Consider the following 15,917-nt stretch of genomic DNA (forward strand, 5'->3'; position numbering starts at 1 on the left):
AGGCTCCAAAGCTACAGAGAAACCCGGTCTCAAAAAGCCCTCCAAAAAGTGGCAAGTGCTCTTAACTTCCAAGACATCTCTAGAGAGAGATTTATATATAAATATGTGTGTGTGTTGTTTTGTTTTGTTTTGTTTTGTTTTTCAAGAAATGGTCTCACTATGTAGCCCTGGCTGTCCTGGAATTAGCTATGTAGACCAGGCTGGCCTTGAGCTCACAGAGATTCTCCCCAATGCAAGCAGCATGCCCCTCCAGAGGTGCCTGGCTCTCCTTCCACCACATGGGTGCCGGGGATAGGACTTGGCAGGCTTGGCAAGCTCTTTTACCTCCCAGCCCAAGTCCCTGGCCCTGGCACTGTATTTATTGGGTGTGACTGTCGGAGAACGGTGCCGTCTGTCCGGACGTCGTTTGTGAGCAGGAGCAGGCTGGCAAAGCATCCTGACCCGCTTAGTTGCTAGACACAGAGCCTTAGTAGGAACCTGGGGAGACGATCCTGATCCCTTCAACCTCCGTGAGAAAGCCAAGCGGCTGCCTGTTCACTTAGTGATCTCCGTCCAGGTTGTGTAGCTAGTTACTAGCCAGATTGCAAAAACCACAATTCCCGTCTACTCCCTTGCTGTGTCCACAAACCCACAGTCCATCATGGTGAAAAGAAGCGTGTGTGGCAGCACACACGTGTGAGAGTGGGTAGAGTCTTGGAAAGATTTGCACCAGAACTTGGCAACCACCAAAATGTAGTCCTGCCTGCAAGGTCCTGATGCCTGATGTCCAGGAGTCTTAGGAAATTAGCCTTAGCCTTCCTGTATGTCACAGGAATATTTTCTTTTTGTATTTTTTTTTAATATTTATTTATTTATTATATATACAATATTCTGTCTGTGTGTATGTCTGCAGGCCAGAAGAGGGCACCAGACCTCATTACAGATGGTTGTGAGCCACCATGTGGTTGCCGGGAATTGAACTCAGGACCTTTGGAAGAGCAGGCAATGCTCTTAACCACTGAGCCATCTCTCCAGCCCTTCTTTTTGTATTTTATTCCTTGTTTTAATTCCTAGTTTTCAAGAATACATTTTTAGGAAATTTTGTATGCGCATTGGTGTTTTGCCTGCATGTTTGTCTGTGTGAGGTGTCAGATCTTGGAGTTACCGACAACCATTAGCTGCCGTGACAGTGCCGGGAATTGAACCCAGATCCTCTGGAAGAACAGCCAGTGCTCGTGATCCCTGAACCATCTCCCCAGCTCCTCAAGAACACATTGTAATTGGTACTAAAGCTCATGATTGCTAGATTTTCATATTTAATCACTGAAATACATGTAAATGGATAGGAATAGCATTAACCTGCAGGGGCTGGAGGGATGGCTCAGTGGTTAAGAGTACAGACTGCCCTAGCTCAGAGTTTGGTTTATAAAATCCCTGTCAGGCTGCTTGCAGTTTCCTGTAACTCCAGCTCCACGAAATCTGATGCCATCCTCTGGCCTCCCCAGGCACCTGCACTCATGCGCACACACATCCATCTACACAGACACCACACACGTAGTCATAATCTAAAATAAAATATTTTTAAAAAATATTATCTGTAATTTTCCAGTATGACTACTTCCCATCTTGTTTAAGTGATTTGTAGCTTAAAATCATGTTCCATAGATACAGAAAATTACAATTAATAGACATACAAAAATATAGGGGATGGAACTGTAACGGCGCAGAACTTAAGTTGAATTTTCAACCTTAACTTGGAAAGGTGGGCACAGAAACAGGGCTTCTAGCTCACTCTCTCATTCCAGCTCCAGCAGGCAAAGTGAGGAGCCTCCACTTCAAGGAGGTGATTCTGCAAGGAGCATCCATTGGCCCCAGAGCAGTCTCCGGGTGGCCAACAGTCAGAAGTTAGGAATTCATCTAGCTGGGTGTGGCCTTTCAGGAGAGAAGCAGATAGATCTATGCTGGTCAGAGGTCAGATAGACCAGGCTGGGTTACATAGTGAGAGTGTCTAAAAAGAAAGAAAAGAAAATTAATTTGTGACAGCCATTATTACTTGAGATGTTTGCTTGTATTGCTGAAGCATTAGGATTAAACCAGCAGTTGTTAAACTCTACAAACTGACCGAGAAGACGAAGGTTAATTCTAGTTCTGAAGACGAAGATGTGCCTGAACCTGCTGTCTTCTTTCCCTCTAGCTTATTAATGCGGAAGGCTTTATTCGACCACCTCACTGCCCGGGGCATCCAAGTAAGTCTGGGCACTAGTACATTTTGAAATAGCAGCGCTCACTCGTTTGACGGGCGCCACAGTGCAGGGTTTTTCACTCTGTCTGAGCTCTGACTTTGATGCTGCAACTGTAATGAGGACTGTATGCTCTTCCTTGAAGTTAGTGATAAGTCATTAGCTAGATTCCCAATGTAGATGAGATCAGTTGAAGTCAGTGATCAAGGGGTGGGGTAGTCTGGATCTAATGAGGAAATGGAATTTCTAAAAAAGAGCTTAGTGATTTCTTAAAGTTATAATCTTAATAAGGTTCCCTGTAAGTGTGCAGAGATCATGGCGGGTAACTATAAAATCGTTTTCTGTTTACCATTTCTTCTTCTGTTTCCTAAACCCCAATGTCCAGGTGTATGTTTGGGTTCTAAATGAAGAGCACGAGTACAAAAGGGCGTTTGACTTGGGAGCCACTGGAGTGATGACAGACTACCCAACAAAGCTCAAGGATTTCTTAAATAACTTTTCAGCATAAAAAGGTCCTCAGCATTATTCAAGGGCGACATGACATGGAAAGATCTGAGGAAAGGTGTGTCCGCAGTGTTTCCCTGAGACGTCCCGAGTGGTAGAGAGGGTTAACCAGTCAAGTTTTCATTACCTCATTTTAAAGCCTGTGTGAGAATGTAGAAACTTCTCTATACTGTATATTTTTTTGGCAACAATATTGCACATTTTACAGTGGTAACTTGTTTTGAAAGATAACTGGCTATGAGACGTAAGTAGATCACTCACAGATCAAGATGACTATGTGATGATGCAGTATTCTATTGTAAATCTAAAATCAAAGACTGAGGCCAAGTTGGACATTAGCTGTCACTGAGAATAAGAACAACTACAGTAAAAGAAGATTATTGAGCTGGGCTTGGTGATGCACTCAAATCCCAACACTTGGGAGGCTGATGAGTTCAAGGCCAGCCTGGGCTACATAGTGAGCTCCCCTGACTTTAAATTTTTTTATTTAAAAAAAGAAGAAAATTATCGATGGCCATTGGAGCCTCTTTGAATTGTCCAGTTATGTTGAGGTGCATTTAGTAAAGGGAAATGCAGTGGAAGAAGAGCCCTACAGTAGAAGTTTAATAGCTGACCAGGTGTGTGCTGTCAATAGAAGGCAAGCCCCAGTAAACAGCTCACTACTCACGCAGAAATCGCCTCTGTGGGCTGAAACAGACTTCGCAGTTGCAGTTCTTAATGGGGACGCTCTGTGTGGGGTCTTTTCAGGTGTTAGACAGTGCTGCTGCAACTATTTTTTATGTCTTCAAAAATAGATTTTTTTATTGTAAATTAAGAAAAGATCCAATTAGTTATGCTTCTGTGTTTCCTCTAAAGTAATAGACGATTCTTAACTTTCGGGGTGACCTGACTGTGTGAACCTCCACCTGATTGTGATATCACAGTCCTAGTAAAGGTTAAGGCAGTGGGAGTGCAGCCCCGTTGCGGGTGTTTTTAACGTGAGCCGCCTGCTCTCGATCTTCAGGAGCTCAGTCTGCTGAGGATCAGAAGCCGGCAGGCTTAGCCACGTTAGGCCTCACTTCTGCTGCTTTCTGATGGGACTTCATACAGACCTGTTTCTAACCTGTGTGACTGATTTCCCATGATCTCAAATTGGGAGGTAACTATAATATAGACTAATAAACGTCTTTTGCCTAAATTATGTCTCTCGTGTGGGGTTTGCCACAGGTAGCTGTGAAGGATGGCCTTACTCTCCCATCCGTTGCTTTGTTGTTTAAACTGTAATAAAGTTTTCGAAGAATAAAACGAGGGTCTTGATTTTGTTTTTACGTTTGTAATTCCAGTGTGTTTTGTATAATTTTTCAGTCAATAAGGTAATTAAGGAATAAATGAGTAAGCCGGGGGTTCTCACTAGTATAAAGAAAATAAAGGAAACGGAATTATAAATTATGAAGTTACTTCTTGCTTGGACAACTTGTGCAAACTAGTCTATCAGAGCAGACTTTGACTATCTATCCCTGAGGTCTCATTTTTTTAGCCTAGGCTAGCCTTGAACTCATGACGCTCCTACCTCAAGCTCTTTTTTTTTAATATTTATTTTATTTATTTATTATATATACAATATTCTGTCTGTGTGTATGCCTGCAGGCCGGAAGAGGGCACCAGACCTCTTTACAGATGGTTGTGAGCCACCATGTGGTTGCCGGGAATTGAACTCAGGACCTTTGGAAGAGCAGGCAATGCTCTTAACCACTGAGCCATCTCTCCAGCCCCCCTCAAGCTCTTTTTTAAAATTAATTTCGTATGTGTGCTTGTATGATGTATGTGTGTGGGAGCGTGTGCTGTACATACGATGGATGGTCAGAGGATAGCTTTGTGGAGATGGCTCTGTCCTTCTGTTCAGTAGGTCCCAGGGATCAGATTGAGGGTGTCCGGTACCTGCGGAGCCATCTCCTGGGCCTTGCCTCGGCCTCTTGAGTGTTAGAACTACAGGCCTGCCCCACCATGCTAGGCTGACCCACCCATCCCCCATACTGAACATTGAACCCAGGACCTCACACAGGAGAGGCACGTCCTCTGCCATTGTATTTCTAGTGCTCTCTTTGTTTTATTTTTTTTTTTTTTTTTTTTTTTTTTTTTTTTTTTTTTTTTTTTTTTTTTTTGGTTTTTTCGAGACAAGGTTTCTCTGTGGTTTTGGGAGCCTGTCCTGGAACTAGCTCTTGTAGACCAGGTTGGTCTCGAACTCACAGAGATCCGCCTGCCTCTGCCTCCCGAGTGCTGGGATTAAAGGCGTGCGCCACCACCGCCCGGCTTCTTTGTTTTATTTTTATTTTATTTTTGTGACTAAACTACTCAGGCCATCCTGAACTCACTCTATATCCCAGTTATGGTTTGAGCTTTGAGTCTTTCTGTCTCAGCTTCCCCAGTGTCAGGGGTTACAGATTACAGGCCTGTGCTACCAGGTCCAGCCAGTACTACCAGGTCTAGCCTGTGCTGCCAGGTCCAGCCAGTGCTACCAGGTCCAGCAGCTGATTTTTAAAAAATAATTCTTGGGCTGGAGAGATGGCTCAGAGGTTAAGAGCACTGACTGCTCTTCCAGAGGTCCTGAGTTCAATTCCCAGCAACCACATGGCTCACAACTGTCTATAATGAGATCTGGCGCCCTCTTCTGTCATACTGGCAAATATACAAACAAACACTATGTACATAATAAATACAGAAAAATCTTTTTAAAAAAAAATAATAATAATTCTTTTTATGTTTTATTTGGTTGGGGTTTTTTAGACATGATTTCTCCGTGTAGCCCTGGCTGTCCTAAAACTCACTTTATAAACCAGGCTGGCCTCGAACTCAGAGATCTACCTGCCTCTGCTTCCCAAATGCTGGGATTAAAAGCGTGCTCCACAATTGTCCAGCTATGGTTTATTTTTAAATTTTGCTTCATATGATTCAGAGCACATATTGCTTCATATGTAAAACTAGCACATATTTTGTGGCAGTCAGTAGAAATTACCCAAAATGACAATCATGTTTATAAAAAAATTATGCTAAAGGGACTAGAGAGATGCTCAGCACTGAGAGCACCGGGGTTCAGTTCCCAGCATCCTCATGGTGCCTCCCAATTATCCATAACTCCATCTCGAGACAACCCCGTGCCCTTTTCTGGCCTGCCAAGACACCAGACATGCACACAGACAAGCGGACAAAACACGCATATACATAAATCTAAAAACAATATTTTTATGCTAGGCTAGCGGATGATTTCAGGCTGAGGGGATGGATCAGTGAGTGAAGTCTTGCTGTCCAAGTGTGAGAGCTACAGTTGAGATAACCAGCAGCCGTGTAAGTGCCAGCTTCCAATCCCAGCCTCAGGATGGGCTCTCCTGAGCGAGCTGGCTAGTTAGACGACCCCAGTGGGAGCTCAGGCTTCAAATGAGAGGCACCTCTTCAATGTAGAGCGTGGGGAGTGATGGAGGACGATACTGGGAGCCAGCCTCTGGCCTCCACTCCCATGCACATGATGCAGACACACAAACACGTGTACACATGCATGAACACCACAAATGCATAAGATCTACAACAGTAGATTTGATCCTTACTACCAGATAGCATCTGAATACTGCTCTCCTGTTGGAATACCATGTCAAAGAAATTAAAGGCAGGCATCATGGTATGTATGTAATCCCAATATGAGGCAGGGACAAGTCATTCTCAGCTGCAGGAGACTTCTCTTTTAAAAAAAAAAAAGTGTCTTGTCATGGTGGCACATGCCTTTAGTCTTAGCACTCGAGAGTCAGCCTGGTCTACATAGCAAGTTCCAGGACAGCCAGAGCTATAAAATAGAGAGACCCTTGTTGACAGAGGTTTCTGTCCCACCCAATCCCACAGCCGTTCAGTCCCAAAGAAACACACAGAGGCCTACATTAATTATACACTGTTTGGCCTATTAGCTTATGCATATTTCTAGCTATCTTTTACATCTTAAATTAACCCATTTCTATTATATTTTATTTTACCACGAGGCTCATGGCCTACCAGCAAGTTTCTGAATGGCAGCTACACGGTGTTTCCTTGACCCCGCCTACTCTCTTCTATCTGCTTGGAATTTCCACCTTGCCCTATTCTGCTAAGCCACTGGCCGAAACAGCTTTATTCATTAACCAATAAAAGCAACAGATAGAAGGACCTTCCACACCAGACCCTGTGTAGAAGCGGGGGAGGGCGATGTGATAATGACTTACTGAGTAAAGACACTTGCTGTGCAAGGTGGAAGGAGAGAACTAACTCCACCAAGTTGTCCTCTGATCTCGTGATACCGTGGGACGTGAATGCACCCCCTCCACACATAACGCATGCATACATGAGACAAAAATAAAAAGATGGCTTATTGAGTAAAAGTTCTTGGTATCGAAGCCTGCTGACCTGAGTCTGAGTCCCAGAACCCATCGTGTAAGGAGAGAACTGACTCCCACAAGGTTGTCCTCTGACTTCCACACACATGCTAATTGTGGCAGACTTCTCGACCGGCAAGAAAGAACAACCACCATACCAGGATTCCACTCAGATCACGCTTTACTGGAGTACCCTTGATTGATGGGGAACAGGAAACGAGAGGGGCAGGAAACGAGGGGCAGGAAGGGAAGGGCAGGAAGCGAAGGGGCGAAGGGCACTGAGGCAGCTGCTTAAATAGGGAATTGGCACACGGGTCGCCCTGTGATTGGCTGCCACCAACAGCTGACACCAGACCGCATCGGGATAGGCTCAAGGATCCTCATCCACCGCGCATGCGGGGAAGCGGGGGACACACAGCTCTCAAAGGCATAGCCAAATATGGAGTTGTTTATTTCCAACAAGACAGGATGTCGGCGCCATCTTGTAATGGCGATCCTGTCCGGCTCCCTGCAGCTAATAATCAATATAAATTATTAAATGGGCTTGTAGCTCATGAGTAGCTGCTATAAAAGGGAGATTCCTGGGATTGATCCCCAGCAATGTAAGAAGCAAAAAAAAAAAAAAAATTAAAAAACAGAAGACAATGGAAGGTCTACAGCTGGGCATGGTGGCACATACCTGCAATCTCAGTACTGGGTGGGCCCAGGTCAGGAACATTGCAAACCCAAGGCCTTCCTGAGCTGCGCTTTGTAGGTGACCCTGTTTTACTTATTCATTTATTTATTTTTATTTTTTGATTTTTAAAATTTTTTTAGTTTTTTGAGACAAGATTTCTCTATGTAACAGCCCTAGCTGTCCTGGAACTAGCTTTCGTAGACCAGGCTGGCCTCAAACTCACAGAGATCTGATTGCCTCTGCCTCACAAGTACTGGGATTAAAGGTGTGCACCCCCACCACCCAGCTTTTTTAACTCTTCTTCTTTGTCTTCTTCCTTTTTTTAAAAATTTTTTTTTCGAGACAAGGTTTCTCTGTAGCTTTGGAGCCTGTCCTGGAACTAGCTCTTGTAGACCAGGCTGGCCTCGAACTCACAGAGATCCACCTGCCTCTGCCTCCTGAGTGCTGGGATTAAAGGCATGCACCACTACCGCCCGGTCTCCTCCTCCTCCTCCTCCTCTTCCTCCTTTTCTTTTTTCTTATATTTATTTATTTATTTATTGTTTATTTTTGTTTTTCGAGACAGGGTTTCTCTGTCTGTAGCTTTGGATCTTGTCCTGGCACTAGCTCCTGTAGACCAGTCTGGCCTCAGAGATCCACCTTCCTCTGTCTCCCAAGTGCTGGGATTAAAGGTGTGCACCACCACCACCAGGGGGACCGTGTTTTAAAAGAAAACAAATGAAACAGAGCTGGGTAGATAGCTCACAGCTCAGCTGTGAAAGAACCCACATCCAAAATAAAACAAAATACAAACAAAACCAGCCATGGTGGCCCAGGCATAGAATCCTGGCACTGAAGACACAAAAGACAGATTGATGCCCAAGGCTTGTTACCCAGACACCCCAGCCTAGTGGCTGAGTCCCAGGCTAATGAGAAACACCCACACACACCCTATGCAGTTAAATCAGTATGTTCCAATATGTAAAACCACAATATAAAACTGTAAAGGGCCCTGCGTGTGCCATGTGAGTTTCTCCCAGATACTCACACACACACACACACACAAAGGGAGAGGGACACTAATTGGAAAGAGGAAAGAAATCATCATGAATTAGATTATGTATAATTAATATACCCTTCCAAATACAACATTATTTAAAAGGAGAAGTATTAATCCTTTTCCTTTCTCAGCGTCCTGTTGACTCTCATATGCCAACAGGTTTCATTAAAAAGAAACAAATCAAAGCCAGACACTGTGACAAATGCTTAGTCACAACACTCAGGGGCAGAGGCAGGCAGACCCCTGTGAGTTCAGGTCAGCCTGGCCTGCAGAGTTCCAGGACAGTCAGGGGTGTACATAGAAACCCTGAAGTGAAAAGAGAGCCTACAACTCACAATCCCAGAGAACCTATACAACAAAGAGCTCCCTAAGAGACATACATGGATCTAATCTATATGGGAAGTAGGAAAAGACAAAATCTCCTGAGTAAATTGGGACCATGGGGACCATGGGAGAGGGTTGAAGGGGAGAGGGGAGAGAAAGAGAGGAGAGTGGAGAAAAATAGCTCAATAAAAACAGTTTAAAAAAAGAAAAGAAAAGAAACTGTGGTCTGGGAAACAGAGTGGAGGAGGACAATGCCCTCAACCTGTGGAAAAAGGTGTTTATCAGTAGATCCCCAAATTGGCAGTGAGAGAAGGAGGCCAGGGCTAAGAAAGGACAGTGGCCATGGTGTTTTGTTTCCAGGAGGCAGCTGTGACTGGTTCCTTTGTTTCTCCCCTTGATGGAACTGATACCAAACTACAAAGGGAAGAGGCTATCGAATGGCTCTTTGGTGAGGCCTGTAACACTTAGTCAAAGAAATGAGAGAACCGGGACATTTGAAAGGGCAGCAGTGTGGTGTGTTCTGAAAGTAGAGGCTTATGGATGTGTGAGAAAGACCTAAGGAGGGAGGGTGCAAGCCACCTCTGAGTTGTGTCAATTCACCTTTTAGCTAAGACTTACCAGGTTATAAGCCTTCCACAAGCACTGATGAATGCCTGCCTCACCAGATCACTGGATTTCAGCTGTGAACCATCTGTAGAAAACCTGCCCTTGACGCTTATGGCTAGGAGAGGAATCCAGGTGCTTTGGCAGGGGTACTGGGGACCGAACCCAGGAACTATGCTTCCACAGCATTATACCCTCTTGCTGAGCGGCATCCTCAGGGCAGAAACAGCAATAAAATTGAGGATAAATAATAAAACAAGAGTGGTGCAGCCTTGAATCCCAGCACAGACAGAGGCAGGAGGATTCCCATGAGTCTTTATAGCAAATTCCATCCCAGCCATGGCTGCACAATGAGACCCTGCATCAATGTGTAAATGAACGAACACACACAAGAGGATAGAATAGCTAAATCAAGTGGAGATGGGAGAGATCTCTGATGCCCCTTTTCCTGCAGGGATTTCAACTCTTTGGACGTGGTGGAAGCTGTAATCTCAGTGCTTGGCAGTTGAGTCAGAACAACAGCCCCAAGTCTGAGGCCAGCTTGATCTACATAGTTCCGGGTCAGTCAGAACTATTCAGCAAGACCCTGTCTAAAAACTGGGACGATGGCTGAGAGGGTAAAGTGTTGCAGGGTTTTTGTTTACACTGTGTGAAGAAAGGTCATTGTGATTGGTTTACTAAAGAGATGAATGGCCAGTGGCTAGGCAGGAGAGGATAGATGGGACTTCCAGGGGAGAGAGAGGAACTCTGGGAAGAAGAGAGGTGGAGAGATGCCAGCAAGACATGAAGGGAGGTGGACATACAGAATGGAAGAAAGGTAAAAAGCCACATGCCAGAATGTAGATTAATAGAAACAGGTTAGTTTGAGTTACAAGAGCTAGTTTGGATCAAGCCTAAGCTAAAGGCCAAGCTTTCATAATTAATAACAAGTCTCCATGTCAGTATTTGGGAGCTGGCGGTCCCCAAGAGAAAGTCCAACAAGAAAGTCCCACTACAGTAACGCACTTGCTGTACATGTCTGATGACCTGAGTTTGGATCCCTAGAACCCATGTAAAAGCTGAACACTGTAGTGTGAGCATCTGTAATCCCAATGCCACCCTACAGGGAGAAAAGAAACTGAGGCAGGAGAATTGCCAGATGCTCAAGGGTCAGCTAGTCTGACACGAAGCAGCAGTGAACAACAGACCATATCTCAAAGTGGCAGGTAAGGGTTGCCTCTGATCTGCACACACGCACCACAGAAGACACACAGGGTTGCCTCTGATCTGCACACGTGCAGCCTCAGAAGACACACAGGGTTGCCTCTGATCTGCATACATGCACCCACAGAGGACACACGGGGTTGCCTCTGATCTGCACGCATGCACCCACAGAAGACACACAGGGTTGCCTCTGATCTGCATACATGCACCCACAGAGGACACACGGGGTTGCCTCTGATCTGCACGCATGCACCCACAAAGGACACACAGGGTTGCCTCTGATCTACACACACACACCCACAGAAGACACACAGGGTTGCCTCTGATCTGCATACATGCACCCACAAAGGACACACGGGGTTGCCTCTGATCTGCACGCATGCACCCACAGAAGACACACAGGGTTGCCTCTGATCTACACACATGCACCCACAGAAGATACATAGTCAGTCCTGTCAGACTAGAACTCCACCGTATGGCCTAGTTTAGTTTTAGCTACCCCTTTTAGGTTCTGGTTCCAAATACAGTGGCTTTATAGGGTCATGTGTATGAATTGAATGGGAGTAAACATTCTATAAAGACAGGGATAGAAGTCAAAGTCGGGAATCTGGAGATGGGTTATTTTGGGGAGTAGGCTGAAACTGAAAGGACTGACTGAGGAAATCTAGGGAAGTTGGAAATAAAGATCTCGTTGCCGACAACCGTGAGTGGCTAGAACACAGGAAATCTAGTATGCCTAAGAGTGTCAGAGAGACGTTGGTATAATGGTTCCTCTTTACTGAAAACCAGACTGGATTTGAAATTACCCAGGAAGCACACTTCTGGGTACGTCTGTGAGGACTAACATGAAGGAAGACTAGTATGAGTGGCACCATCCCGTACTCTGGTGTCCCAGACAGAATTAAAAGGGAAAAAAAGTTCCAAGGAAGCCAGCTAAGCACTCATGATTGTAGCCTCTTTGGCACTTCTGCCACCAATGCCTTCCAGCCACTATGGACTGTATCTTCTCTTTTTTTTTTTTTTCTTTTTTTTGGTTTTTCGAGACAGGGTTTCTCTGTGGTTTTGGAGCCTGTCCTGGAACTAGCTCTTGTAGACCAGGCTGGTCTCGAACTCACAGAGATCCGCCACTGTATCTTCTCTTAAACCAGGAGTCAAGACAAATCCTTCCCTTATCTTCCTTCCATCAGGTATTTTGACAAAGCAATGAGTATTCCATGGTGTAGGGTAAGAAGGGCCAGTGAAAGAACACCCTGGCCCTGAGACCAGAGCCAGGGACACATGCTCTGCCCCTAACCAACTCAGGACTTGAAATCTAACCATTCCCTGAGTATGAAAGCCAACCAATCTCTGAGCACAAAAACCAATCAATCTCTGAGCTTGTCTCAAACTCAGGACTTGAAATCCCACCAATCCCCAACCAGAAAATCTTTACCCTGGAAAGATCTGCCCCTAAGAAACCCTACGTAAGTCCTGTACCTGTTCCGTTTGTGGCTGCCTTTTTCCACCTGGCAGAATCAGCCACTCTCCTGGTCACCTCCTTCCTAATCTCTTGAGTGAGGTTCGTTGTAATGAGTTTATTTCCCTGGAGCAGAGTGGAGTGGAACGGAGCTGTGACAACTTCGGCAGAGCCAAGCAGTAAAGGCCTTCACCAGAGCCCAGGGGCCAGGAGTCAGAGCAGAGCAGAACTGGACCACTTTGCCTGGGGAAACTTTCCCTTGCTAGAGCCGAGTTGTTCCACTTCAGGGGAGCAGAGCAGTTGTAACAACCTCACTGGGGAAACCCTCCCCTGTTGAAATAAGGGCAGCGGGGCTGCATCCCCGGCACCCGGCCGCCCACATGGCCAGCTCTAGCTTATGCCCCGAAATAATTACACGGAAACTGTATTCTTTTAAACACCGCTTGGCCCATTTCTATCTAGCCTCTTCTAGGCTAGCTCTCGCACCTGGACTAGCCCATTTCTAATAATCTGCTGTAGCCCACGAGCTGGTTTACTAGGAATGATCTTAACCTGCGTCTGCCTGGAGTGGGAGAGTCATGGTGACTGCCTGACTCAGCTTCTTTCTCCCAGCATTCTGTTCTGTTTACTCCACCCACCTATATTCTAACCAATAAAATGGACCAAAGCAGTTTCTTTATTTTTTAACCAATGACCTTCCTCCATCACTCCCCTGTTGGAGCAGACTTGTTACACTTACATTAGGGAAATCTTTCCCAGAGCAAGTTCTATAACGCTTTGCTGGGGAAACTGTCCCCTACCAGAACAGAGCTGTAATGCTTCTTTTGGAATACCTTTTCCTTCCTAGCTGTAGGTATTCCTTGGCTTCTGACTGCCAGGATAATAGGGGCCGTAACATTTACATATGTCGCCTACTTAGAGAATTTCAGAGCACTAAGGCCAAACAAGCCTGTGGACTCCTGGAAAGGAGAGATCTTCTCAAATGTTTGCATCCAAATGAAGCTTCAGAAAACAGTGGTGTTTGATGGGCTGGAGAGCAGGTTCAGCTGGTCAGCACACTACTCTTCCAGAAGACCTGGGTTCAGTTCACAGCACCCACACAGTGGCTCACAACCATTCATGATTCCATTCCCGTTCCAGAGATCTGACATTCTCTACAGGCATAAGCATACATGCAGGAAAAACACACATGCACTTAAAAATACATAAGTTACCACAAATAACAATTTGAACCTAGGGGCAGTGTAGAATTATGGAAGGATTGTGATCTAGTATTCTCCGTAGATGCCTCTGTATCAAAGATTCTGTAGATGGCCGACCTTGGCTGACCTCACACTGTGATTGTGGCGAGATGCAATGTTGCCTGTTGCAAGACAAGAGGCTGACTTATCTTGGGTCATCTGAAGTGGTTGAACAGACACTTTTGTAACTGATATCATGGTCTCTTGACTATGATATAATCTTCTCTTCTTGGAATGCGTTATTAAGTAGAGCAGGTCTCTAGCCTCCGCCAATGCTAAGAGTGATGTGGCAGGCATTGTGGGGGACAGAACTCCGCTTGGTGATAGGTTACACCCGTCCGTTGTGCACCACGAGGGAGAAAAGAGACAATACTATGGACTCCGAAGACTTTAGTAAATCATCACATGAGTGGGCCACTGGTCAATCAGGGCTGCAGAGCAAGGACGCAGGAGCCTTACTTTTCCTGGCAGCCCCAAACAGGGGCGGAAGCAGGCTTTATAAGCACAAAAATCACCAAGATTTGTTGCCAAGCTACAGTTACAATTTTCACCAATCGGAAGTCAAAGATTAGGGACTTTCCTGTGTGTTCCATCATTGTCAACTGACACAAAGTGGGAGCTTTTCAGTCCAACCAATCAGATCCATTTGTTCTTTCTGTTGTTAGGAACAGCCACAGTGTTTTAGAGAACAAAGGGGCATAGCTGACTATTTCTATTGTCTAAGGAGGAAGCTGGGCAATCATTGGAAAGTTCTCAGCTCCCCTAGGGCTTTGGAAACGGAACTTTATTTCACCATACAGGTAAACTGGAGTCTGAAGTCACAATGGGAGGACTTAGGCCCAGGTGCTTTTGCCTGCTTGCTTCATTCCCTCCATATCTGAGGATTGAGATGAATCTTCATTAGGAGGCTCAAATAAGGGGCTGTGCTGTGCCCTTAGAATCATGAGCTTGACACGCCTATGAGATCTTAAACAAAGCACACAGTGGTGTTGATAGCACGGGGCAAACAGTAGAACAAGGAGCAGGAGGGTTAGGCGACCTATTAAACTTGTAATAAAGATTGTCAACCAGGGGAACCATTTGAAATGTGAGTCATACCAGTTGGAACTCTGTTTTCTTTCCTCCTCCTTAGTGAGATTTTCTTTAACTTTTCTTAGGGTCTCTCTAATAACACCTGGATGGCTGGCATAAAGGCAACATATTTCTCCCAGGGCTATGCATAAACCTCCTTCCTTAAAGAAAAGTAGGTCCAGCCCACGGTGCTTCTACAGGGCCATCTCAGCTAATATGTCAATTTGATTTTCTGGGAAGGAGATGAAAGAATGTAGATGAGAAATATCTCTGTTATTTTATTTGCTTAGTGTTGTAGGAGGCAGCTTGTTCGTCCCCGGCTGCCCAGACTCCCGAAATAAGCACACAGAAACTGTATTAATTAAATCACCGTGTGGCCAATCACTATAGCATAGTCCTAGCAAGTTCTTACATATTAAATTAACCCTTTTCTAATATTTTATATTTTACCACGAGGCTCATGGCCTACCAGCAAGGTTCCAGCTGGCAGTTTGCCTCTTTCCCCTCTGGTGGCTACATGGCATCTCATTGACTCCACCTTCTTTCTCCCAACATTTAGTTTAGTTTTCCCCTCTATTGTGCCCTGCACAGGCCCAAGACAGTCCTTTATTAACCAATGGTATTCACAGCTTACAGAGGGGAATCCCACATCAGTTTAGGATTCGTAAGTTGTGGTCCCCAGTGATTAAGGCTGCTCTTATCAAGAGAGGGATGAGAAATGGGAGGTGCCCTCCTGGTGTGCAATAAGCATGTAGTCTCCATATCATATGCATCCTCCCTGCCTCCCTTTTTTTTTTTCGAGACAGGGTTTCTCTGTGGCTTTGGAGCCTGTCCTGGAACTAGCTCTGTAGACCAGGCTGGTCTTGAACTCACAGAGATCTGCCTGCCTCTGCCTCCCGAGTGCAGGGATTAAAGGCGTGCGCCACCACCACCCGGTGCCTCCCCTTCATAGTATAGGATTTGAGGTACAATATGAACTAATTTTCAGTGGAATGTACTAGGGAATGCCAGGGTGCTAAGCCAAAGGTACAGGCAAACCAAGCTGATGTGGGGGCAGCCGAGAGGGCGTTCTCTTTGAGCTTGCAAGGACATAGGTGTATACCAAGGAGTAGGGTGATATTGCCAGGGTCGAAAACAGGTTTCTGGATTTTCAGCCTGTTAAGGACCAGGGACAATGAACTCTGTTCTGTAAATACTTCCAGTTGAAACTG

The 15,917-nt window shown here is 45.4% G+C and overlaps 1 protein-coding gene across 1 annotated transcript in view; it reads left to right on the forward strand.

Annotated features, from left to right (window-relative positions):
* Positions 1-4,001, forward strand: part of Gdpd1 (glycerophosphodiester phosphodiesterase domain containing 1) — a 35,623-nt gene extending 31,622 nt beyond the window's left edge. The window contains exons 9-10 of the mRNA XM_041665900.1: positions 2,174-2,225; positions 2,605-4,001. Of these exons, the coding sequence (XP_041521834.1) occupies positions 2,174-2,225; positions 2,605-2,727 (175 nt within the window). The 3' untranslated portion in view covers positions 2,728-4,001. The remainder of the gene's footprint in view (positions 1-2,173; positions 2,226-2,604) is intronic.
* The last annotated feature ends 11,916 nt before the right edge of the window (positions 4,002-15,917 follow it).

The sequence above is a fragment of the Microtus oregoni genome, unplaced genomic scaffold (assembly GCF_018167655.1).
Source record: "Microtus oregoni isolate MIOR12 unplaced genomic scaffold, Mior012 000015F_ref0000493, whole genome shotgun sequence".
Lineage (NCBI taxonomy): Eukaryota > Metazoa > Chordata > Mammalia > Rodentia > Cricetidae > Microtus > Microtus oregoni.